This window comes from Mastigoproctus giganteus, chromosome 1 (genome assembly GCF_048544385.1).
Source record: "Mastigoproctus giganteus isolate SK-2022 chromosome 1, ASM4854438v1, whole genome shotgun sequence".
NCBI lineage: Eukaryota > Metazoa > Arthropoda > Arachnida > Uropygi > Thelyphonidae > Mastigoproctus > Mastigoproctus giganteus.
This window is the reverse complement of record NC_143575.1, coordinates 63,520,592-63,546,255: the sequence shown is the minus strand read 5'-3', so window position 1 is coordinate 63,546,255 and position 25,664 is coordinate 63,520,592. Positions and strand designations below refer to the sequence as shown.

Here is a 25,664-nt window from a genome sequence, read left to right as displayed (position 1 = left end):
TTTTAAGTTGTAAATTTGAACTATTGCAACATTAAAAAATTGTGTTGCGCTAGTTGTACACCACTTTTCAAACTTCGTTGGCGGCGTTGTATTTACGAAGGATGTGTTGCTGTCGCACGTGGGTTGGACAGAATGTTAGTTTCTTATGCCATGAAACAAATCTCTGTGTGCCATAAAGGAAAAACATTGTTTTTTTTTACGCAATAATTTCGTTTCCGATTTCTTTATATCACATATTATTAGTTATGTTAATCTTGAAATATTCCTCAAATATGTATTTCAGGCGTTTGGATAATAAAGTACGTAATGTTGCTACTATGATTATTGATAAATTTATACCCCCGCGTCCGGAATTTGATTTTCAGTATCTTGGTAATCCATCTAATGAATATGAAATTTCTAATAATATTGCAGCTCGAAAAGTAACTGGAAATATCGAGAACGTCCAAAAACTGTACGCCAGATTAAAATCTTTAAAAGAGAACATGAGATCTTCGGAAGAAGATGTTCAAAAATTGGAAGATGCTCTCCTTCGTGAAGCAAGTTTAATTCCAAATAAGACACATCCTGAGGTTTTAAAAAACAAATCACACGAACCAGTTATTGTGGAAGTAATCGGAAATCAGAGACATTTCGAATTTATTCCAAAAAGTTTCGAGAAGTTAAACAAAAATTTATTTCGTACACGGTTCTTAGGGCTAATTGCGGAGGACCGAAGTTATTACTTGAAAGCTTATTTGGCGGAACTAGAGGAAGCATTGGTCAAATTTACTCTTCAAAGGCTCCGTTCTAGAGGATTTATTCCAATGTCTGTTCCAGATATTTTGCCTCCTTCAGTTATACAGGGCTGCGGAATGGCAACTGATGGGCAACGTACACAGGTAATGATTATAGTTATTGCTGTTTTTCGAATTCCTCATGTTACTAGTGGTATTGAGACATAACACATTTTATGACAATCAGTTGTGAGTGACATGCAAATTATTATATATTGATGAAAGTATCATAAAGTGATATCAGAGTTTGTCAATGAAATAAACGTTTTACTGACAAGGGCGGGGAGAATCATTAGTACCAACTAGGAAATGATGCATCAACAAGACCCAGACAATTTAAATTTCTCGGATAATTTGTTCTGCACTTCTGGGTAAAAGTAATTCCAGATTAATATGTTATGTGGAAAGGAACAAACTTAAAGATAAAAAAAAAGGTACCATTAATAATTATAATCCTCAGCTTGCACCAATGTTGCCATGACAACAATACAGAGTTCCACCATTGCTATGCAGAAATTTTTCCAGTACAGACTATGATACTTATTTCAATATATAAAATAATGATTAGGCAATATCCTGAGTACTATTTTCTGGCCTAGAAACCCAAGTTAGAAACCCCGGGTGCCAAGCTTCAGGGGTGCAAACCGAAGGAATTATCCAGGGCTGGTTCTGGTAGGCGTGCAGTGCATGCATGCATGCATGCAGGCGGCCGATAGTGCACTTTAAAGAATAAAATTAAAATGTAATTTAATATTATTTTAATATTGTGGTCGGCGATGAAATAGCGAACATGGCATTGTTAATAAATAATATTGTATTCTTTAAATTATGTTTAATTTTCATTCACAATGAAAATTAAACATAAAAATAACGTAACAAATGTTACCGTAAAATTAAGAAGTCATACCAACATTCACAATGGGAACATAAACATGATTGTTGAACATAAACATATTTGGTAACCATGGAAACACAATATGCTCTTCTTTCATACTTCAAAAATTGATGTTTGTATGATATAGCTGTGCAGTTAATGGTTATAAATAACGCCGAAACATACATGCTAGGTGTTTTGCATCAGAAAACTTAGAAGTGAAAGCACAGGCGATGGTGGGTTCATCCATTGAACCAGAGGAGGTTCAACAATGGGACTTCCATAACCTCTACGATTGTGTCTTGTTTTAAACCATGTAAACAAAAGCATAAAAGCTTGGAGTTTGCAAACTTTCATGTTAACATCTTATCATTAAGTTTAAGGTTACACTTATGTAATTTACTCATTGTGAATGGTTTCATTAAATAACATAGGTACAAGGTTTTATGCTTATGTTATGTTTAATTTTCATTGTGAATGGGTCTTTATTCCCGTAACGTTAATCTTAAAGTGATACTTACATCATTGTTTTAATTGTTGACGGAACTGAAAGGAAATTTTAAATAAAGAGATAAATGCACACAAACGTTATTAATTTAAATATTCACCCAACAATCAATTCTCTTGTCTACCGTTTTCAACATTTTCACAGCAAAAAATTTGTTACTACCGAGTGAGCATTTTGATAGGGGCGGCCAAATATCATTACTTCAGATCCGCATTGATAGGGGAGGCCAAATATCGTTATTACCTATCCGCATTGATAGGGGCGGCCAAATATCTCTAGTATGCAGGTGGCTAACAGCCCAAAACCGGCCCTAGAATTATCTATCATAATCAGGGGCGCTAGGAAGACATGTTGCGCCCTGGCATCGACAACCCTAGTTACGCTACTGAAAGATTGAATACCCGAATATAATGGGGGCGTACTGTACTTATAACGCTTTTGCCCCAGGCATAGGATTTCCTATTTCTGACTCTGCCCCCTAAGCTAGCAGTTTTCTGACCCATAGATAACACTGCCTTGTGCAGTTGTTCTTGAAGGGGAAAGAGGAAGTCCAATAATATATTAAAATATTATTTTCATTAAAGAACTTTTGACACCCTGCAAAATAGCTGTCCTTAAGTACAGATTGTTTGAAAACTTAACAGAAACGCAAGATAAAACTATAAAGTTGGTTTTCACTTGTTTGTTATTTGGTTTTTTTTAGGAGCATTAGCAACTAAGGCCTTATTGCTCCGGGATATGCGGTGGTCATTCCCTGACCTTTCCGCATTCTCCGTTTTCACTTGTAACTATATAGGTGATTACAGGTCAAACTGTGAACTTCATGTGAAATTATATAGGGGTCCTTGACAGTATTTAATAATAATACATTCATTATGTTTGCAAATATCTTTTAACTTCAGAGAAATAAATAATCTTGTTATGAGGATGCAGAAAAGCACAATGTCTCACAAGTTAAGTCTGCTTGTGGTACTTTATCAGTCTCATTTGGCAGAAGCACTCCATCTGAATCTTCTCTTTGCTCTGAACTTCAAGATTTTTTTTTTTTTTTTTTAACTGCACCTAACATTGCTTTTTGCATCCGTATTTTGTCCCTGAGTAATATAATTTTATTCAGTGACAACAGTACAAGACCAAAGTAGTTAGCCATTTCAGCATTTGTGATGTACATTACATACAAGTTTTTACTCAAAATCATCACTCAAAATTTATTAAAAAAAACTCAATAAAAATTCATTCAATTTATGAAAAATAAATTAATGGATCATGTGAATATAACAGGACTGTATTTTGCTATTAAAAAAAAAAAAAATTTACTTGCAGTATTTATATCACTTTGATATTAATATTGTTGTTACTACCACTCACTACCAACTTACTAATGCCCAGGAATGATGTGAATCCAGTTGCTGCTACATGCAAAATCTATAAACAAAGGCAAGGTTACTTTGAGTAAATAATAATGCACATATTAGTAATAATTGCATAAATACTAAATTGGGGGAGGTGCATTTTCTGTAGTGACTGTGTTTTTGTTTCTAAATATGAGCAAAACACTAAATTGAGAAACATTAATTTGGGAGAAATTACATCTGACTTTAACCAGAACCATAAAAGATGCATGCAAAATGTGAGAAAATCTTAAATCAAAAAAACTTAAAATTGGGATTCTACTGTAATTGCTAAAATTCAGTAAACCAGTATAGAAATGCATTATGTTATGATGATATTACCATGTGGAAACTTATAGACAAAGAATATCACTTCAGAAATAGTATATTAGGCCACAGATACATGAAAGTGTATATTCAGCAGAGAAGGCTGTCAGGGATGATTATATCCTCTGTTACGGGGGATATGGTTACTTCTAACAGCCTGTAACACAAGCTATTATGCATTGTCTGTCTAGAGAATTCTGTACATGCTGAATGGGATTCAAGTCTGGGTCCTTTGGAGTGCATTCCAGTTGAGAATTATCCACATTGTGCTTGAAGAAGGTGATTAATGGATAATAATACCCTCCACCAGTTTGTTCTATGGAAGGAGAGCATTATTATACACTAAATGGAATTAGATGTCTGTTGCACCCCTAAATAGTATGATGTATGTGTCAAGAATTTCATCCCCATATCTCCCAGTAATTATTCCTCTCAGAGGTGTGCAGCTGTGTGCCTACAATGTACATTATGCCCACCATTTTTCTCTGTATTGGTTCCTTTCCCTGATATTTGTGGAATGGTTTCAGGTCTTTTTTTTTCTCCCCTCACCCAGATGAAGATACATCGAGAATCCTCGCTGCAGACTGAATATGAATGCATCTGTGAACATCACATTTAACTTTTGCTCTTTGTCTTCAAACAGGCCTATGGGGCTGGGAATTTCCATACTATAATAATTAATGATAAACACCAGCCAAGAAATTGAACTGAAAATTTACTATAAAATAAAATAATATACAGTGAAATGTGATGAAAATAAAAACACTGATTAAATTATAGTTACAATATAATTAAAAGCAATAAAATAAAATATTCTAAAATAAACTGGGTTAAAAGCGATAAAAACAATGAAACCTGGAGCTTTCGGAGAACTGCTGTCTCCTTCTTCAACAGCATACTACTAGTGCTAAGACATCCTTAAGTAGCAGGTCCATGGCACTCATGCACATGATCATCAGACACATGATCTACATCCTCCATGCGCGTATCGGAAACGGAAGTGGCTCGGGAGCGTGTCAAACAGAAACGGTCATCCCTTCTGAGGACAACTGCCTCAAACAGGGGGTGTAAACGGATCCCCCTGTCCCTGTTAATAGTATTGTGACTGGATGAACCAATTCGCAAGCTCTCGAGCCACTTGCGTTCCCAAAATCCATGGGCGCGGTCAGTTTTTTTAACCCAGTTTATTTTAGAATATTTTATTTTATTGCTTTTAATTATATTGTAACTATAATTTAATCAGTGTTTTTATTTTCATCACATTTCACTGTATATTATTTTATTTTATAGTAAATTTTCAGTTCAATTTCTTGGCTGGTGTTTATCATTAATTATTATAGTTTTGCTCTTTGGTTCAGTTGGCATGTTCACCAAAGAGAAATGCAAATCATTGGTTGTCTTGCTTACAGACCTCCCTCCCAAGCAGCCTATAGGATACAGCTCACCAGCAATTCCAGATTTAAGTAGTCTGGTGCCTTGCTTGCACATATTTATAGAAGCCTTAAAATAAGGTTGTGGGCCCCTTGAAACAAGAATATTCGTGTTAGTCTGGGTTCCTGGTCTGGTCTTTCTCATCAGGAGATATTCCATCTTGAGGCAACTGTTTACTTAAATGAGTTATTTCTGTTATCTGGCAGTTATAGACACATAATCATCTATTGGTTTTGTCACCTTGTATAGCTCTTTGGGACATTCTGCTGGATGTTTGTTTGTTTTATTTGGTTTTTAGGAGCATTAGCAACTAAGGCCATATTGCTCCGGAGATATGCGGTAGTCATTCCCTGACCTTTCCGCATCCTCCGTATTTGGTCTGCTGGATGTACTTTTAGTACCCTTTCTATTTTTGTGATTGGCCTGCCTCTATTCTGCCAGTACCTTACCACTATAGTGAATCATTTAGTGTTTCTGTTGCATTGAGCCATTAAACGTTACTCACATGTACATGTATACCAGCACAATCATAATGATTGATATGTGGTTGAACTGTGCTGTTTAAAACCAGCCATATTTCTGTAGCAAAATGATGCATTTTGATATATTTTAAAAAGTAATTTCAAAATGCAAAAATATTAACATTAGCATTAGTAAAGGCATATGATGCAAAAAAGGAATGAGTTTTTTTTTTTTTTGGCATCGGCCAAAAAAAAAAAAAACTCATTTCACCCATCCACTCATTCCAAATGTTTGTCTAGTTCTGCCTTGAATCTATCCACTTCTACAACGACAGATGGAAGTTTGTTCCAGCAATCAACCACCTGCTGGCTAAAAGCAAACTTCTGCACATCCATCTTGCAACTGTCTTTCCTCAATTTGAATATATTCCCTCTCAGGTGATTATTCTGAGCAAGAGGAAGAATCCCATCAGCATTGAGCATGCTCAAACCATTCAAGGTCTTATAAACCTCAATCAGCTCACCTCACAGTTGCCTAGTCTCCAGACACTGTAATTTGCAAAACGTAAGCCTTTCATAAGAGCAACCCATTGTTCCATTCACTAATCTTGTTGTCCTTCTCTGTACTCATTCCAGCAGCTCTACATCCTTCTTAAAATGAGGCCTCCAGACCTGTATACAGTACTCAAGGTGTGGCCTGACCATTAGCATTAGTAGAGGCATATGATGCAAGAAAGCAAGCTTATTCAGCATCAGCCAAAAAAAAAAACACACCACTCCCATTTCACCCCTCCGTTCGCTCAAAATACCTGTCGTTGAGCCTTAAATTTGTTTAGGCTATCAACTTCAACAACAAGTGATGGAAGTCGGTTCCACCAACCAACCACCCACTGGCCAAAGGCAAATTTCCGCACATCTATCCGACATCCGTCCTTCTTCAATTTGAATTTATGCCCTCTGAGCTGATTATTCTGAGCAAGATGAAGAATCCCATTGGCATTGAGCATGCTCAAACCATTCAAAGCCTTATACACCTCTATCAGATCACCTCGCCGGTGCCTAGTCTCCAGACTCTGTAATTTGCAAAACTTAAGCCTTTCTTCGTAAGAGCAACCCTTTGTTCCATTCACTAATCTTGTTGCCCTTCTCTGTACCCGTTCCAGCAGCTCTACATCCTTCTTGAAATGAGGCCTCCAGACCTGTATATAGTACTCAAGATGTGGCCTAACCATTGCCTTATACAAGGGAATAATCACCTCCTTATCCCTGCTAGAAAAATTCCTGTATATCATTGACAAGACACCATGAGCTACTCTTGCAGCTCATCTGCACTGCTCAGAGAACTTCATATCTGCCTGCACAATTACCCCCAGGTCCTTTTCATTCTCCACCACTGTCAGTGTAGTACTGCAGAGTTGATACGTTGCTCTGGGGTTACTGTTTCCCATATGTAGTACTTTACATTTGTCAATGTTAAACTTGATTTGCCACCTCTCAGCCCATCTGTTCAACCTTTCCAGATCCTGTTGCAGCAGCATAGCGTCAGTGGTGTCCTTAACAACCCTGCCAACCGTTGTATCATCTGCAAACGTGGACATTAAACTTGATATCCCATCATCAATATCATTCATAAACACCGAAAACAACAACGGACCCAACACTGAACCCTGAGGAACTCCACTAATAACATTAGTCCATGTTGAGCAGTGTCCATTGATTACCACTCTCTGTCTTCTGCCACTCAACCATCCCCTTATCCATAGCAGCAATTTGCCTCCAATGCCACACTGCTCCAATTTGTGCAGCAGTCTTCCATGTGCAACAGTATCAAAAGCCTTTCTAAGATCCAAATATATAATATCAAAGTTATTCCCTGCATCCAGTTCTTTTGTGACTACATCATAGTATCCAATCAAATTGGTCAGGCAAGACCTGCCCTTAACAAAACCATGCTGCGTCTGAGCTATAACTGAATTCTTGTCTAGATGATCCTGCAGTGCTTCTTTAACCAGTGCCTCCATTAATTTACCTGGAACAGAAGTTAAACTAACAGGTCTATAATTACTTGTGTCAGCCTTTGATCCTCCTTTGTGAATTGGGGTTACATTTGCACATCTCCAGTCTATGGGTACCTCCCCTGAGTCCAAAGAAGCTCTCATAATTATGGCTAGGGGTTTGCTTACTTCCTTTGCTGCCTCCTTTAATATAACTGGATAGATCCCATCCACCCCAGGTGCCTTTTTTATGTTTATCCTCAACAATCTCTCCTCCACTTTCCTCTCAGTTATTACAAAATCATCCAGCTCACTGCCAATGTTTACTTTACCTACATCATTCTCCTTCCTGAATAACTCCTCATGCGTGAATGTAGATGCAAAATACTCGTTTAGATTGTTAGCCACCTGAGCAGGATCCTCAACTGTTGAACCATCGCCTTATACAAGAGAATAATCACCTTCTTATCCCTTCTACAATAAATCCTATATATCATTGACAAGACACTATGAGTTACTCTTGCAGACCATCTGCACTGCTCAGAAAACTTCATATCTGACTGCACAATTTCCCCCAGGTCCTTTTCATTGTCTACCACCCTGAGTGTAGTTACTCTGGAGTTACTGCTTCCCATATGCAGTACTTTACATTTTTCAATGTTACACTTCAGTTGCCACCTCTCAGCCCATCTGCTCAACTTTTCTAGATCCTGTTGCAGCAGCGTACTGTCGTTAGTGTCATTTACAACCTTGCTAACCTTCGTATTGTCTGCAGACTTCACATATATCATGACATATATTTGTCACATGTTAATTTGTGTATGTGCTTCAATTACTTGATCTTATGAACAGTTTATTGAGATACAGTTAGTACATAAACTCAGCTGTACCTTAACTTTTGTCCACCACTATATTTCTAGTTGGAAAAGCTCCATTCATTCATAATGCAAAATTTGCGCAACTCATAAATGATAATATTTCAACTTTAGAGATGAAGCGTTTTTGCAAAGATCAAGTAATTTATGCACATTGTGCACACATTTTATAGGTGTTTGTACAAGAGCTTTTTGGTTTTTATAGTGATCACTGAGCACATTCTACTAGTGTTGTAAATGGGCAGAAACTCTGCACTTTTATTGTGTACTTAGCCTCACTGAGTAGAAGTTTAGTTAACTCAGTTTTTTTTTTTTTTTTGTTTTTTTTCCCCCTTTCATATATATGATATGAATAGACTATTGCTAATCATTAAAAATGTTTGCATTTCAGATATATAAAATTAATCTTGGCAAAGAAGGTGAGTTCTGTTTATCAGGTACTGCAGAAATGTCACTTGCTGGATATTTTATGAACAATTGTATACCACTGGATCATTTGCCCCAATTAGTAACAGCAGTTAGCCGTTGCTTTCGTAGAGAACTATCTACAGTGCAAAAGGAAAAGGGAATATATAGGTATGTGCTATGACATTTAATTTCTATTATTGAAAATAAAAATTTCGTGATGAAGTTATTTTCCATTAATCACTGAAGAATCAGATGATCTCAGTACTAATTTTAGTAATAGCCAATCACCGAAATTCATAGAAATTAAAGTGCCATATATTAATAATTTTTTTTAATATTTTTTTAATAAAACTAGATCCTTGATGCCTTAGAGATAATGTTTGACCTTATTTGATGCCTTGGAGATAATTTTTGACCTAATTTTCTATATTATTAATGAAGAAAAATACATTTTCATCTTTCTCAAAACGTGAGAAAACCTGCTGTATTCTGTTATGTCACTGGATGGTAATGAAAAGATATTAGAACCTATACTACTTAGTACCATGCATGAGTTGTGAAGGTGGAAAAGACAGAAGATATTTGTTAATATTAGACTTCAGTTTGTGTAGATTGTAATTTCAGGAAATACATGCAATGGAAGGTTATTCCAACTCTTGTCTTCATGTAACTGTATTCTGGATCAGTGTTTCTCAACCTTTTTATATACCTTATGTTAAGTCACTGGCTCTGTCATCAAATTTGCCGATCGCTTTTTCAGTCACTTCTAATTGTGATAGAAGGCCGAAATTTTGTACATATTCCTAATTTGCGTGACAGTGCATTCTCTCAAAATTTGAGCTAAATCTATCAAGCCGTGCAGCCATTGCATGTCATATATTGGTTATCTGCCCCGGATTTCGGACCTTTTCCCCACTTTTTGTATGATTAGAAGGGTGTAATTTTGTAAACAATCTCATTTGACATAATCATACTTTATTTATAAAAGAAGTATGAAAATTTCTATTCATAAAAAATAAAAAAATAAGAAAATAAAAAATAATATAAAAAAAAGTTTTTCAAAAATATATCTTAATTCCAATAAAATATAAGGTGGCCTTTACCCCTGCAGCATAAAATGCCACATTTTAAAAAAGAGTAAAGGCCACACCTTATATATTTTATTAGGATTAAGATATATTTTTGAAAAACTTGTTTTTTTTATTATTTTTAATCAGTGAGTTTCACATACATATAAGTAATTTATAACCATTGTTGGTAGAACTATTCTTATATAATATATATTCTTATGCAGTAGAATCTTATCAATCTGGCACCTCCAGGACATAGCACCTGCCAAATTATTGAAAATTCTGGTTTTTTAAAGTTATTAACATAGTTAAGTATTCAGGAGTAATCCCTATTATGTATAAACATTGATAGCAGCCATTAAGCCAAAGAGTGAACCGTACTGCCACTTTGATGTGGTTTGCAGCGTACTTGCCTAAGAAGGTGCCCGCGTAGCACACACTTCTTGATTAGACCGGGGTTCGAGCCCATGACAACCAAATACGGAGGATGCGGAAAGGTCAGGGAATGACCACCGCATATCCCCGGAGCAATATGGCCTTAGTTGCTAATGCTCCTAAAAACCAAATAACAAACAAACTTGCCTAAGAAATAAAAGGTTGCATCATGGAATCAAAAATCCAGTATGAGTGTTGCGATTTTCCAGTCTTTTTTAATATGAAGTATAAATGGAGCAATATGACTTTGGCAACCGAATCGCCTTAAAAACTAAATACATACTACTGTACCATTAATTAATTAATTAATTAACATACTGTGAACTAGTATTGAATGTCTCGCAAAATGAATGATTTTGTACATTACAAATACATAATAGCAATGATGTATAGTCTAAAAAATATGTAAAACAGAAACAAGTTCGTGTTTCGAAATTGTTAATGGCAAAATGCATAAATTCAGCACCTACAGTGATTTTTTTTTTTTTAAGTCTGGCCAGCTTATTTTCAAATACAGACCATGTTTATATTTGAAGTGAAAACCACATACTACAAAAAATATGAAGCTAGACACAAACATATTAATAACTATTTTTTAAATACAATGATATGTACTTAACATATGTAATAAATATTAGCTTGTTATAGGTACACTTATATTTCCCATCATTGTGACTGGGATTGTTGCCTAAAAAGCTGTTTTTTTAATATTAGCAATGGCCATGTGGTGCAAGGAAGACTATGGCTTATGTTGCACCAGCCAAAATATATATATATATATATATATAATAATAATAATAAAATAAAATAACAAAAAATAAAATGATAATACAGTGTAATCTCGTTAATACAAAGTTCAGGGGACCTAAATTTTCACGTTTTGTAATAACGAGGTCCCCCAAAAGTGTCAAAATTTTACCATTATTTATTTATTTATTATTATTATTTATATATAATTTTTTTGGTACATACTGTATATCTAAGAATAATAATAAATAATAATAATATCAAAAATAAATTAATAAAATAAAATAATAAAAATAAAATAAAAACAAAAGCCTTGTTTAACAATACAGTAATAGGAATAACATATTTTTTAAAGATTTTATTTTATTTGTATGATAAGCTAAGAGAAAAGCAATATTAACAGAAATAAAAATATTGTACAGTATATATTTTGATATATACAATATTTAATATCACAGTAAAAATAATTACAATAATTATAAAAGGAGACATACAAACCATTAACTTTTTAATAAATTAATCTAATTTAAAGAAAGAATCCAATGTTGTTTGAACAGTTGTTGTCCTATATGCATTTTTAACTACAGCACAGACGTTATCAAATGCAATAGTTGTTTCTTTATCAACGTTACTGCAGGCCAAGACATTCTCTATTATGTTCAATGCATTTTGGGCATCTTTTTTAGATGGCAGTGTGTGCGCATCTTCACTTTCGCTGTCGCTGGTAACAAAAACAGCATCGTTTTGTTTGGTACCCAGCAGCTCTTCTGGTGTTGGCATTGCAGTGGTAGAAACTTCATCATCCACCTTCACAAACTCTTCAAATTCGCCAACAAAATTCATATGCTCCTTCAAATTCCTCACTGTTGCTCTCACATTTGTCTACTGGACCATGTTTTTCGATGATGTTCTCTCCAAAGCCACTCTTTCTGAAGCAGTTGATTATAACACGATGTAATACTTTCTCAAGCAATAACAAGATTACGGATAGCATCCAAGGCATTCCAATTTGGCTGCATTGTTCCCTCCTATGTTGCGGATCAAGTACCTTATCAGGCGGGCTCTATATGCTCTCTTGAGGTTATAAATAATGCCTTGATCCAGTGGTTGCATTAAACTGGTGGTATTGAAGGGTAAAAACAACAGGAGTATATTTGTCAACTTAAGTGTCTTGGCAGAATGTGCTGTACAACAGTCTAGAATCATCAAAATGTTCCTTTTTTTCTGAAGTCATTCTTCTGTCTAATTTTGATAACCAAGACTGAAAAATTTTGACCGTAAGCCAAGCACTTCTATTGGCCTCATAATCACAGGGAAGTTGGTTAACTGCTTTAAAACATCTTGGCCTGGAAAACTTACCAATCACAAGTGGGCGTAGTTTTGTACTGCCATCTGAATTGCAGCATAACAGAACAGTGAGTCTTTGTTCACTTAATTTTCCACCATGACAAGACTCTTCTCGAACAGCAAATGTTTTGTTTGGCAGCAAATTATAAAATAAGCCTGTCTCGTCGAGATTAAAAATATCCCTTGCCTCATATTTTTCAAGGATAGACCGTACAGAACACAACCAGTCTGTAGCCTTTTCTTTGTCGACTAATCCAGACTCACTGCAAACATTTCATGAAACCAAGTTATTCCTGTTTTTAAATCTTTGGAGCCAGCTACTGCTGCATTGAAGTATCCCATATTGCTGAGCTAGATAATTTGCCTTTTCTTGCAAAATCTGACCTGATATTGGCAAATTAGATGCACACATTTGTTGGTACCACTCGAAAAGTTTTGTTTCAAGCTCCTCGTGTTTTGCACCACAAATTCGTTTCCTGTTTTTCATCTCTGCTCCAGTGTTACGCACTTCTTCAAGTCTTTTTTGGTTTTTCAGTATTGTAGATAAAGTAGGTAGGGGATGTTGTATTCCTTTGCAATGTCCGTTTTGCTTCTTTCCATCCTATCAACCTCTTGTATAATTTTTAGTTTAATTTCCAGGCTTAATTCTGTCGGTCTATGTTTTGTCGCCATAACACAGCTAGATAAGATTTAATATAAACAAATTTTAAATCAATTTAAAGACAAGTTCCAAAAAAGATGTCAGCTCAGATAAAATGGCACAAAAAATAGATATTGCTGTATACGATAGCAAAAGACTCTTTGAACTGGGGTAACAATTGCAACTGACCTTATTCCCGTGGAGAGTGAGGAAGTGCATGTAAACAACTTAGAAAAACTTTTTATTCTTTTGTTAATTTAACAACTCATTCTTCAGAGAGATGTTTTTCAAAGTGCACTTGATGTTGTAGCTACCATAAACTGATTTTGTTTACACAAAACTAATTTCTAACAAGTCAGTGCCATCCTTTGGGAAGTAGGGAGCCAGGTGGCCGGGGGCAATAATTGGATTGCTCTGCCAAGATTTGTATTAAACATACAAAATGACAATATTTATTTCTCATGGGGTGAAAAAGAACTTTTTAATACATATTAACTGAATTTTGTAATAAACGAATATATTTACATAGAAAAGCCTATCCTTACCACTCATGTAGGTAACTTATTTCAGTAATTTATAACTTGCTTTCTAAAATAAAACTTTCTGTAATCCAGTCTAAACATCCTCCTCCTCGTAACTTGAATTTATGGCACCTAGTTATAGAATCATTTATAACCTTTAAAATTTTGTCCTCATTCATTTTACTTTTGCCTCTCAGAGCCATAAACACCTCAATCAAGTCTCCTCTAAGGTGCCTAATTTCCAAGCTGTGCAACCCACATATTCGAAATCTTTCTTCATATGTACGCCCTTTTGCCGATCTCACTAGGCAAGTTACCCATCTTTGGACTCTTTCAAGTAGGTCGACGTCTTTTTTTTAGGTGTAGTCTCCACACTTGAACACAATATGCCAATCGTGGTCTAACAATAGCCTTATATAATGGGATTATGACGTCCTTATCTCTACTAGCAAATGTTTGATAAATCATCAATAGGACACCATGGGCCTTCCTTGCAACCTGCCTACAATGCTTGGAGAACTTCATGTCTTACTGTATCTTAACTCCCAAGTCCCTTTCTTCCACTATTGACTTTAGTTCAGCTTCACCAAGTGTATAAGTTACTTTTCCCCAGGTGTAAGACCTTGCACTTTGTTGGATTAAAGTATAGCTGCCACTTTTCTGACCATCCCTGAAGTCTATCCAGGTCACTCTGAAGAAGCTCTGCTTGTCAGTGATCATTAACTACTCTACTGATCTTAACATCATTTGCAAATTAGACATCATGCCCCCTATCCTTTCATTGATGTCATTTAAGAAAATCAAAAACAACATTGGTCCCAAAACTGATCCTTGGGGAACCCCACTTCAGTTTAACCCAATCCGAAGAATAACCATTCATCACAATTCTCTGCTTCCTGCACTGAAGCCATCCTGCTATCCATCTAAGGATTTTTCCTGTGATTCCAACCTGTTCCAACTTATAAAGTAACCCTCCTCATGTGGGACTGAGTCAAATGATTTGCTGAAATTTAAATAAACATTGTTAAAATTATTCCCTAAATCCAGCTCATGAGGGACTCTCTCAAAATAGCTAACCAGATTAGTTAAGCATTATTTTCTCTTTACAAAACCATGCTGTATATCCTTCAGAATTCCGTTTATATATAAATGATCCTGAATTCCACCCTTGATTTTCCTTACTGCTGAACTTAGATTGCCTGGTTAGTAATTTCCCACTACACTCAGAACCGCCTTTATGTATTGGCAATACAGTAGCACTTTTCCAATCCAATGGAATCTCTCTCTTGCATCCAGTGATGCTCTCATAATTAGACTTAATGGTTCAATGCACTCACTTGCCGCCTCCCTTAAAATTATAGGGTATATGCCATCAACCCCGGCAGCCTTACTCACCTGTAGGCTCAATTTTTTTCATTAAATAATCAATAATTACATATTTTTCAACTTCACTCTCATAATTGCTTATTGACATTGAAGGGTTTTTCTTCTTTTTATATCGATGCAAAGTAACTGTTGAGTTCATCTACATCAGCTTGGGTATCTAATACTATCCCACAACCATTACGTATGGGTCTGATCTGATTTGCCCTTCTCTTTGCATTTATATGTGAAGAATTCCTTATCCCCACCCTTTGCCAGCGATTTCTCATAATCTGCCTTTGCCAGCCTAACCTTTTCCGTAGCACTGTTACAGATAAATTTGTAGCTATTATAGGCTTCAGTACTTTTTATAGCCCTATAACTTTTCCATGCCATTTTTTTCTGCTCAAATAACCTGGCAACTTCATTATTCATCCAACTTAGATTCCTCCTCATGGAGTATTTTTTTTAATGGTATATATGCATTCAAGGTTTCTGTGATTAATCATAATTCAATTGTATTCGCACTCTGTGAGATATCTACTCAGTTAATAGAGACCATATAGCATCTCAATCAGTCTTAATTTCCTTTCCTGAAATTATAACCCATTCCTCTGCTTTTAACCACTGCTACCTCTCTTCATCATCCATCTTAGAACTCTGTGATCACTTCCTGTTACCGATTCCTGTGCTGTTAGCCCAGTTATTTCATCTGGTTCGTGGGTGACAGGCAGGTCTAGAATATTATTTTCACTAGTACTTTGCCTGACATGTTGATACAAATAATAATCATTAAGAGCATTACAAAATTTAGTGTTGCCCGTAAAGCATTTACCGTACTGAGAAGTCGCACTGGGAAACTGCTATCTGTGTGTCCACAGTCATTGGCATAGATTGTCATATTACCGACATGGACATTGGCTCTGGTCAACCTATTTTCTATTGCAATCACCCTATTAGAGAATTATTAGAGAGTGATTTTCCTTTATCTCGGAAATTCATCCGTTGTTTCGCAGAAATGAGTCATCCATACTTTCACTAAATTTCACCTGTCTCTGTATGGTAGGTACAAGTTGTCCATAAATCAGTTTTGTTTGCTGCTGGAGAGTAACCTTACAATGTCTAAGAGGAAATCCTTGAGTGTAGTGGAAAAAGTGGAATAGTGTAGATCAGGGCGTTAAAAAAAAAAGAAATCACTTTAAAATTTGGTATCCCTGCCAGTAGTGTGTCAACCATTCTGAAAAACCATGTTTCGATTCTCAAACTGTTTGAGGAAACGGGACCCAGTCTGAAGCGTGCTAAATTATGCCAAAATTATGAAGATGTGGATGAAGCAGTTTTTAAGTGGGTGAAGTTCATTCAAGACCAAAACATGCCGATATCAGGGCCATTAATAAAAGAAAAGGCTACGGAGTACTTATCTTTTCTGGGACTTAAAACTTAACAAGCCAGTTCTGGTTGGCTAGACAAATTTAAAAAGTGCCATGGCTTACTCGAAAAAGTTATTTCTGGTGAAAGTGGGATTGTAATTTAAAAAGACTGTATACATTGGAAAGAAACAGTTTTGAAAAAAAAATTATGGAGGACTACAAGCCCAAAGACATATTCAACATTGATGAAACAGGTCTGTTTCTTAAATGTTTGCCAAACAGGACACTGACTTTTAAAGGTGACAAATGTGTAGGTGGTAAAAATAGTAAGGAAAGAATTAGTCTTGATTGGTACAAATATGGCTGGTTATGAACAACTGAAGCTTTTGGTAATAGGTAAAAGTAAACAACCCTGATGTTTCAAAGGAGTAAAGTCGTTAGAGTTGGACTACAACTACAACAAAAAAGTTTGGATGACAAGTGAAATTTTTGAACAGTGGATTTTAAATTTCAATAGAAAGATGATGAAAGAAAACAGAAAAATCGCTTTGTCGACAACTGCCCTGCCCACCTTCACTCAGTAATTTCGAAACTTACAAGTGTGAAGCTTGTTTTCTTCCCTCCTAATACCTTGTCTAAACTGCAGCCAATGGACCAAGGCATTATCAAGAATTTGAAAATGCACTACTGAAGGCACATACTGAAAAAAATTATACTGAGAATAGAAACCAACTAGCCTATAGATTCTGTTGTAGATTTGCAGATGTGCATATCAGAGTTGGCGAAAGTGTGGAGTCAAGATGTGATGGAAACAACGATTAAGAATTGTTTCGCAAAGGCAGGTTTTGCTAAAATGCCAGTTAACAGGGATGAGAGGAATGAACTGCTACAAGACATTGAGCAATCTTGGGACAAACTTCAAGCGAGAGGTTCGATCACTGCAGAAATTGTTCTTGAAGAATTTTTAGGAGTTGATAACGATGCATAGTAGCTGAATATCCGAGTGACTCCAACATTTTGATGAGTATTCAAAGAACTAGTGACAATATTGATGATGAGTTGGATGAAAATGAGGGCAATGAATGCAATATTAAACCTTCCAAACATGAAATGTTGGCAGCATTTGGAACTGTGTCGAGGCCTTCAGGATGAAGAAAATGTGCCAGAAAATATATTTGAGTTCTTAAACAAATGCGAACATTTTTATGAACAATGTACAGTAAAATCCAGTGTACAACAAAAAATAACCAAATATTTTACGACATTCTTAAAAGTATACTAATATATTGTGCGCATCATGTAAGTAGTAATTACTTAATATGTGTGTATTAATAAATTAATTGTTTTGAAATGTTAAAAAATTTATTCATTTCTGATTTATTTCTCATATTTCTGAATTCAATTACAGTATTTTTCATTGTTGAAAAGGTCATATTTCTTTATAACAAAATTTCTGTATAATGAAATTTTTCAAGCGAACAATCAATTTCGTTATATGGAGGTCCAACTGTATGTATGTGTACACACACACACACACACACACACACACACACACACGCACACACGCACGCACGCACACACACGCTGACCGGGCTAGCCAGGTGGGTAAAGTGCCTGCCTGGCAACCCAAAGGTTGCAGGTTCAAATCCCGCCTCGGGCTTGGATCAGAGTAAAATGCAAAAACTTTGGGAGATGCATTATGGCCACAGAATCCTATGCGCTAACAACCTAAAAAAAAAAAACACATACACACACAGGTAACTCTCGTATAACACGGTAGTTTTGTTCCTACAAAATCTCGTGTAAAGTGAAACCATATTTTATGGGACTAACAACCTGTACAAAAAGGGGATTACATTCCAAAAGTTAACAAAAGTACACCATTTTTTTTTATAATTATCGGAAACTTAATTTTTATAGTAGTAATAACTTAATATTTTAACTTTATTTTTATAAAGTTATAAATTTTATAAGTTGTAATAACTAAACAAATGTCTTACCTTACAAACTGTGATACTTACATGTCAGATAATGCACGTTCATTTAATTTTCTTTCTCTTCATTGCTGCTAAGCACAATCTCTTCTGCAGCATCTAGATTTCGTGTACCTTCTGCTCTCTGTCACAATCTGCACGCTTTGAAGTCACAATTTTTTATGGTCTCAAACAAGCACAAGTTCAATAGCACAGAATCTAACCCAGGGATCTCCCAACAAAATACAGTGAACCCCTGCTTAGATATAAAGCACAAATTTAATTTTATTACCATACCAATTAACAAAGTTAAATGATACGTGAAAATTAGAAGAATATTTTGCATTTAGCAAAATAAAAATAAATTTACGCTTACTTGCATAGTTCTTAGTCCCGTATAACACGGTTTCACATTACACTAGATTTTATTGTTTGTTTGGTGTTTGGTTTTTTTTTAGGAGCATTAGCAACTAAGGCCATATTGCTCCGGGGATATGTGGTGGTCATTCCCTGACCTTTCCGCATCCTCCGTATGTGGTGGTCACTGGCTCGAACCCCGGTCTAATCAAGAAGCATGTGCTACGCAGTGCTGCTTCTGCCCACCTGGCTACAGAGGCGCCACTAGATTTTGTAGGAACCAAACTACCATGTTATACGAGGGTTACCTGTATATTATGGTAAATGCAGTTGTTGAATTTGTGTTTAACAAATGTGAATTCAGCTAATTCATAGTTGAAGTTCATTATGTAACCCTCCTATAAAATGATATAGATAGAATTATTAAAAGTTTAATAGAAGAATTTATAAATTAATGAATGAATGTAATGTATGAATGAATATACATAGTATTGCTGTAAATACTGTTGAACAGTTTGAATGATGAAATACGAGGGTCACTTCAAAATTAATGCCTACAGATTTTTTTTATTTTTTATTTTTTATTTTTTTTTTGCCACTATAGGTATTCCAGTTTAAATTGTTTTATGTACTTCAAGTACTTGCATTTATTTTTTCATGAATTCAACATCACTTTGTATGTGTTTTCTTCACCACTGAACCAGAGTCTACATTGCCTTTTTGACAGTTGCAGTGACAGTATCATCATTGGCAAAGTGCTCCCCACAAATACTATCCTTCATAGGGCAGGTAAAAATCTGATGATGCAAGGCTGCAACTGTACAGGGATATGTGGGCAGAACGATCCACCGGTCAACCAGTGGTCTTCCTGGTCAGGATACTGATATGGAAGTCTGGTATTGTGTTGCCAACGAATTTTCCTTTCTTCTCTCTCTCTCTCTCTCTCTCTCTCTCTCTCTCTCTCTCTCTCTCGCAACCTGTCTTCAGTGTCTCCCCATATCTAGCAGAATTGATCATATCTCCCCTTTTACAGGAAATCCACAATAACTCCTAATTTGTATCATTGAATCCTTGTGTTGCCACTTACTGCACCAGAAGATTAGTACAAACCTGCACCCTCTCTGTACCTTGTGATACTCCATTAAGATTTGTGGAACCCATTTGGCACATAAATTTCTGTTCCCAGATTGTCCAGAAGTGTTTTCAGTGCATTAAAGCCACTTACTACTCTCGCACACATTTCCTGAATCTTAATGCGTTGGTTTTCATAAATCAGTTTATCCACTCTTTCCTTATTTTATAACATTGCCACAGTGCAAGAATGGTTTTACCTTGGAGTGTCCTTCAAAAATCATCACCTCCATCACTGACAGAATCTCAGTTAGCGGTTGATTCAACTACTGTTCATCTCAGATGCCCAAATTATTCGCTGTATGATTCCTTTCGCCTCAAAGGTGGTACTTGTGCATATGTCCGTTCTGATATTCCCTGTCAGAGACTTGGCAATTTGGAATCTCCTCTCTTTGATCTTCTCTGGCTTAAAATCTCTCTACCTCATTGTGTCAAATTCATCTGTTGTCTCTACCGTTCTCCCAACTCCACTAATCACTTGGAGCTCTTTGACTTCCTCTCGTTGCAACTTGACTTTCTCCAGTCCAACTTTCCTAACAGTGAGGTAATTTTCCTTGGTGATTTTAATGTTCACAACTCCAGCTGGCTTTCGTTTTCTAGTCACACCGACCCAGCAGGTCGAGATGCTGAGGCTTTTGCAATTACTAATGACCTAGCACAGATTGTTCATTTACCTACAAGAATACCGGACAATCCTAATCATACAGCCAATACGCTTGATCTTTTTCTCACAAACAACCCTTCTAAGTACACGGTCGAAGTGAGAGGTCCTTTAGGCACTTCAGATCACAACTTGGTGATTGTCTCTTCTCCAATGGAACCTTTATCTCATGGCTATTCCCAACCTCGTGTTGTTTGGCATTACAAGAATGCAAAATGGGATGACCTGCGAGACTTCTTTTCTTCTTTTCCTTGGTCGGATTACTGTTTCAAAACTCCTGATGTCAACGTTTGCTCAGATCGTGTCAGTGAAATTATTCTTGCAGGAATGGAATCCTTTATCCCACACTCCACTTTAAAATCTCGTCCTTTATCTAAACCTTGGTTTTCCAATAAATGTGCTAAGGCTGTTCAAGAGAAGAATGTTGCATATCGTAATTGGCTTGTTTCTAATTCTTCAGTTTCATTTTCTGCCTACACCAAAGCTCGCAACAATTGTAAAGCAGTTATTAATCAGTCCAAACTAGAGTTTGAACAGGCTAAGAGTAGAAAACTTGCTTCTTGCCCTAATGGTAGCCGAGCATTCTGGTCTCTTGCCAAAGCTATTGGCCGCAACTTTTGCCCATCTCTGCTTCCACCTCTGTTCAAACCAGATGGTTCTGTTGTCACTTCAGCCAAGGATAAAGCTGACCTGCTAGCATCCCATTTTTCTTCCAGCTCATGTATTAATGAACTTGGTAAAACACCTCCCACCATTCCCGACACGGTCCATTCAATGCCTCCTGTGGTCTTCCGTCAAAAGGATATCAGAAAGATTTTGATGAATCTTGATGCTAAGAAAGCTCCAGGTCCTGATGGTATTTCTCCACTTGTTCTCAAAATCTGTGCTCCTGAACTTACTCCTATTCTTTGCTGCCTTTTTTCACTTTCTTATTCCAAAGGTGTTTTTCCTTCTGCTTGGAAATTTGCTCATATCCAGCCAGTTCCTAAAAAGGGTGACAAATCCCTCCCATCCAATTATCGTCCCATTGCAATTACTTCTACTCTCTCTAAAGTAATGGAGAAATCAATTAACCGCCAACTCTTAAACTACCTAGAAACCTTCCGTCTGATCAACGATCGCCAGTATGGATTCCGTCGGTGTCGATCCACTGGTGATATTCTGGCTTATGTTACCCATTTATGGACTACTTCAATGGAAAGGTTCGGTGAAACACAAGCAGTTGCTCTTGACATCTCAAAGGCTTTCGATCGTGTTTGGCATAAAGGTCTTCTAAACAAGCTTCCATCTTATGGTTTGCCAACTGTTTTTAGTAATTGGTTATCCAGTTTTCTCTCTGATCGCTCACTGAGGGTGATGGTAGATGGCTCTCTGTCTTCTAACTTCTCCACTAATGCCGGTATCCCCCAAGGTTCAGTTCTTTCCCCCACTCTTTTCCTCTTGTATATCAATGACCTTCTTCCATTGACTGGAAATCCTATCCATAGTTTTGCCGATGATAGCACATTGCATTCAACTTTCCATTTTGAGAAACCTTGCCCTGCTCAATCAGCTTCAACTTCTCGAAAATCTGCTACCAATTCCTTAAATGCCGATCTTCAGGTAATTCTCCAGTGGGGCAAAGACAACTTAGTTGATTTCAACCCTTCTAAAACTCAGTCTTGTCTTATATCTCGCAAAAAGGATTCTTCTGCTCCTATGCTTACCTTTAGTGACACTCCAATTTCTAGGCAAAAGGATATATCTCTTTTGGGGATTACCCTGACTTCTAATCTCTCTTGGCACAAGCACATTACAAATATTGCTTCCTCTGCATCTAAAAAACTTGGTTTTCTCTTTCGCTCTCGGCGTTACTTTTCTTCCAAACAGCTGCTCACTCTGTATAAATCGCAAATCCGCCCTGCCATGGAATATTGTTCCCACATTTGGGGCGGTGCCCCCAAAACCTCTCTCAGGCTTCTTGATTCCATTCAGAAGAGGGCAGTTAGGTTAATTAATGATTCATCTCTAACAGAGTCTCTCCACTCGCTTTCTCATAGACGTACTGTTTCTGCTGCATGCCTCTTCTACAGATATTTCCATGGGCACTGTTCTTCTGAATTGGCTTCTATAATTCCCGCTCTCTCTTTCAAAATAGTCCGAACACGTGCCACCACCAGCCAACATCCATTTACTGTCCAACTTCAAACCCACAGAACCAACTTTTCATCTTCCTCATTTATTCATTCAACTGCCGTTTTCTGGAACAACCTTCCTTCATACGTGTTTCCTGAAAATTACAATCTACAGAAGTTCAAGTCCAATGTCAACAAATATCTTCTTTCGTCTTCTCAACCTCCAACCCAAGCACGGTACTAAGTACTATAGGTTCTAATACCTCTCGTGTTTGGGGTTCACATAAAAAAAAAAAAAAAAAAAACCTCCATCACTGACATGCCTAACCTATTGCTCAATTATTCTTGTGTCAACTTCCATAATTCCAAAAGCGTTATTTAAACATCAGTGATTCTCAATATGCACAATGTGTTCTTTGCATTCAGGAACTGAATAATATACCACTGCTCATACACATATCTGTGTAGTCCTTCGTTTTCATAGACCACTACAGCCCTGTCACCTGGAGTGTGGTGTTTAAACTTGCACAGTATTGGTGGTAATAATTAATTTTCACCTGACACCATTATATTTTGTATGCAACATTACACAAATGCAAAAAATCTTGAAGGCTTCTAAAATGATAGGTTGTGGGTTTTTTTTTTTTTTTTTTTTATACTGTTTAGGTGGATTATGTTATAAAGAAAGGTTGAAAAATGGTAGCCTAGAATATATATAATTTACAGACATGATACACCAATGCTTCATGGCTTTGCTTGCATTGGCACTTATCTTAAAACAATCCAGTCTGATGTAATTTTTTTTACTGTCTAAATTACACTGCGATAACTGTGCTTTTTTAGAATATAACATTTTTGTTTTTCTATAGATAGACTCCTATTTATATATCATTTTTCATTTATAAATTTTTTATAATTTTTTTATTAGGGTGCATCAGTTTACAAAAGTAGAGATGTTTGGTGTGACAGCAAATGAAACTGAATTTGAAAGTGAACTGCTGTTGAAAGAGTTTCTTGAAATTCAGAAAGTGTTATTTTCTGAGCTTGGTTTGCATTTTAAGGTTCTGGATATGCCATTATCAGATCTGGGATGCTCTGCTTATCGAAAATTTGATATTGAGGCCTGGTTCCCTTTAAGATATGCTTATGGAGAAATTTCTAGTGCTACTAATTGTACTGATTATCAAAGCAGGAGACTAAATATCAAATATCAGCTGGATAGCAAAAGCACAAAAACTAAATATGTACATACAGTGAATGGCACAGCTTGTGCTATACCTAGGATGCTACTGGCCATTTTTGAAAACTATCAAAATTCAGATGGCAGCATTTCAGTTCCAGAAGCACTGCAGCCTTATATGAATGGACAAAAAGTCATTATACCATCAAAGAAAAGGGAGAAGATGGAATGGATAGTGAAAAAGGATAAACCACACATGAGAAATTACGAACTTTAATTTTTAACTAATATTAAATTTAGTAAAACTTCAGTTTAATAGTATTTATTATCACTTAGTGTTTTCATAATAGAGCAAATTTAATTTGCATCCAATGAGATAGTTGGTCTTCCTTTGTTTATCAGTACAGCAGCCATTAATCAGATATAAAAAATGAAATCCTGCAAGAACATTTTTGTTCTGTTTTATGACCATTGAAGTAACTTGTTGTAATACTGTACCTAAGTCATGTTTACAGTTCCTTCTGTCACAGAGAAATTATAAACCAGAAGTGTGGTGCAAAGTGCTATATTTCTAAACTTTACATCTCCATTTTTCTTTTTCATAATGGTGTCTAAGAAGGATAGAAGAGAAAGTATGTAAATCTGAGTAAGTATTTTTGATAAATTGAAGTTTCAATCCATGAAAATTACACCTCAGCCTCTTCTACTCCACATACACAGAAAATACAATAAAATGCAGGACTGTATACAATATTTAATGTTTTAATTTTATAGTACAATACTTTCATAATATTCTAACAACTTCAGCATATTTATGTATTTCTTTTAAGTTTAACAGACAGGCTTCCCCCCATATAGTCTGTTAAATTGAGGTTTTACTGTATGTATAAATGAGATTTGATGTTTGTAAGAATTGTGCTTTTCCTATTCAGTCTTGTATTTTTCATAATTTTAAAACACTTTAATGATTTTTCACTTTAATAATACAATAATAGTTTTAACTGAAAACAGACATTTTCAGTGCAATACAGGCTTTCTGAATAATTTTAGTAAAAGTCTGTAAAAATGTATTTGCAAATTTTATAGATATATAGGGTTGTTAAAATTAAAGTATCCCTATGTAGAGGGCTCTGGAGCAAGTCCTAAGGCTTTTACTGAAGAGAAATTTGGACAACAGGTACAATAAAGAATGCGCTCGCCATTTATTGAAAAAAAAATATATAGTTACAAAATTTGTCACTATATGGTGCTGTGGCAATACAATTCACTTGAACAGCACTACAGTTGTTCAATGTGTCCTCCATTTTGGTCAACAATAGTTTCCATTCGAAAAACAGCATTTTCTATAGCAGAATGTAACATGTCAACTGGAATAGGCAGCACATGACAGAAGGACACTGGAATAGGCAGTGCTGCCTATTTCAGTGTCCTTCTGTCCTTCATATCTGCCCTTCATATCTGCCAGAGTTTGACATCCTTCCCAATACACCTGGTCTTCAAAAAAACCCCACAACTAGAAGTCACATGGGGTGAGGTCCGGTGATCGGGGTGGCTAAGATGTCTGGAATCAACGGCTGATGACCCATTCGTCTGTAAAGTATTGCCTTAGCAATCTTTGGACACAATGGTGGATTTAGGGTGGCGCACCATCTTGCATGAATATTATTATTATTATATGTTTATTCCACAAAAGGAAACCACCCTAGAATGG

General features: G+C 36.1%; 1 protein-coding gene across 1 annotated transcript; it reads left to right on the top strand.

Annotated features, from left to right (window-relative positions):
- Positions 1-223: 223 nt before the first annotated feature.
- On the top strand, positions 224-24,298 carry SerRS-m (Seryl-tRNA synthetase, mitochondrial). The gene is made up of 3 exons (XM_090380381.1): positions 224-881; positions 9,029-9,213; positions 23,702-24,298. The coding sequence occupies exons 1-3, from the start codon at positions 246-248 to the stop codon at positions 24,228-24,230; spliced, it is 1,350 nt and encodes a 449-aa protein (XP_090236507.1). The 5' UTR covers positions 224-245; the 3' UTR covers positions 24,231-24,298.
- Positions 24,299-25,664: the final 1,366 nt, after the last annotated feature.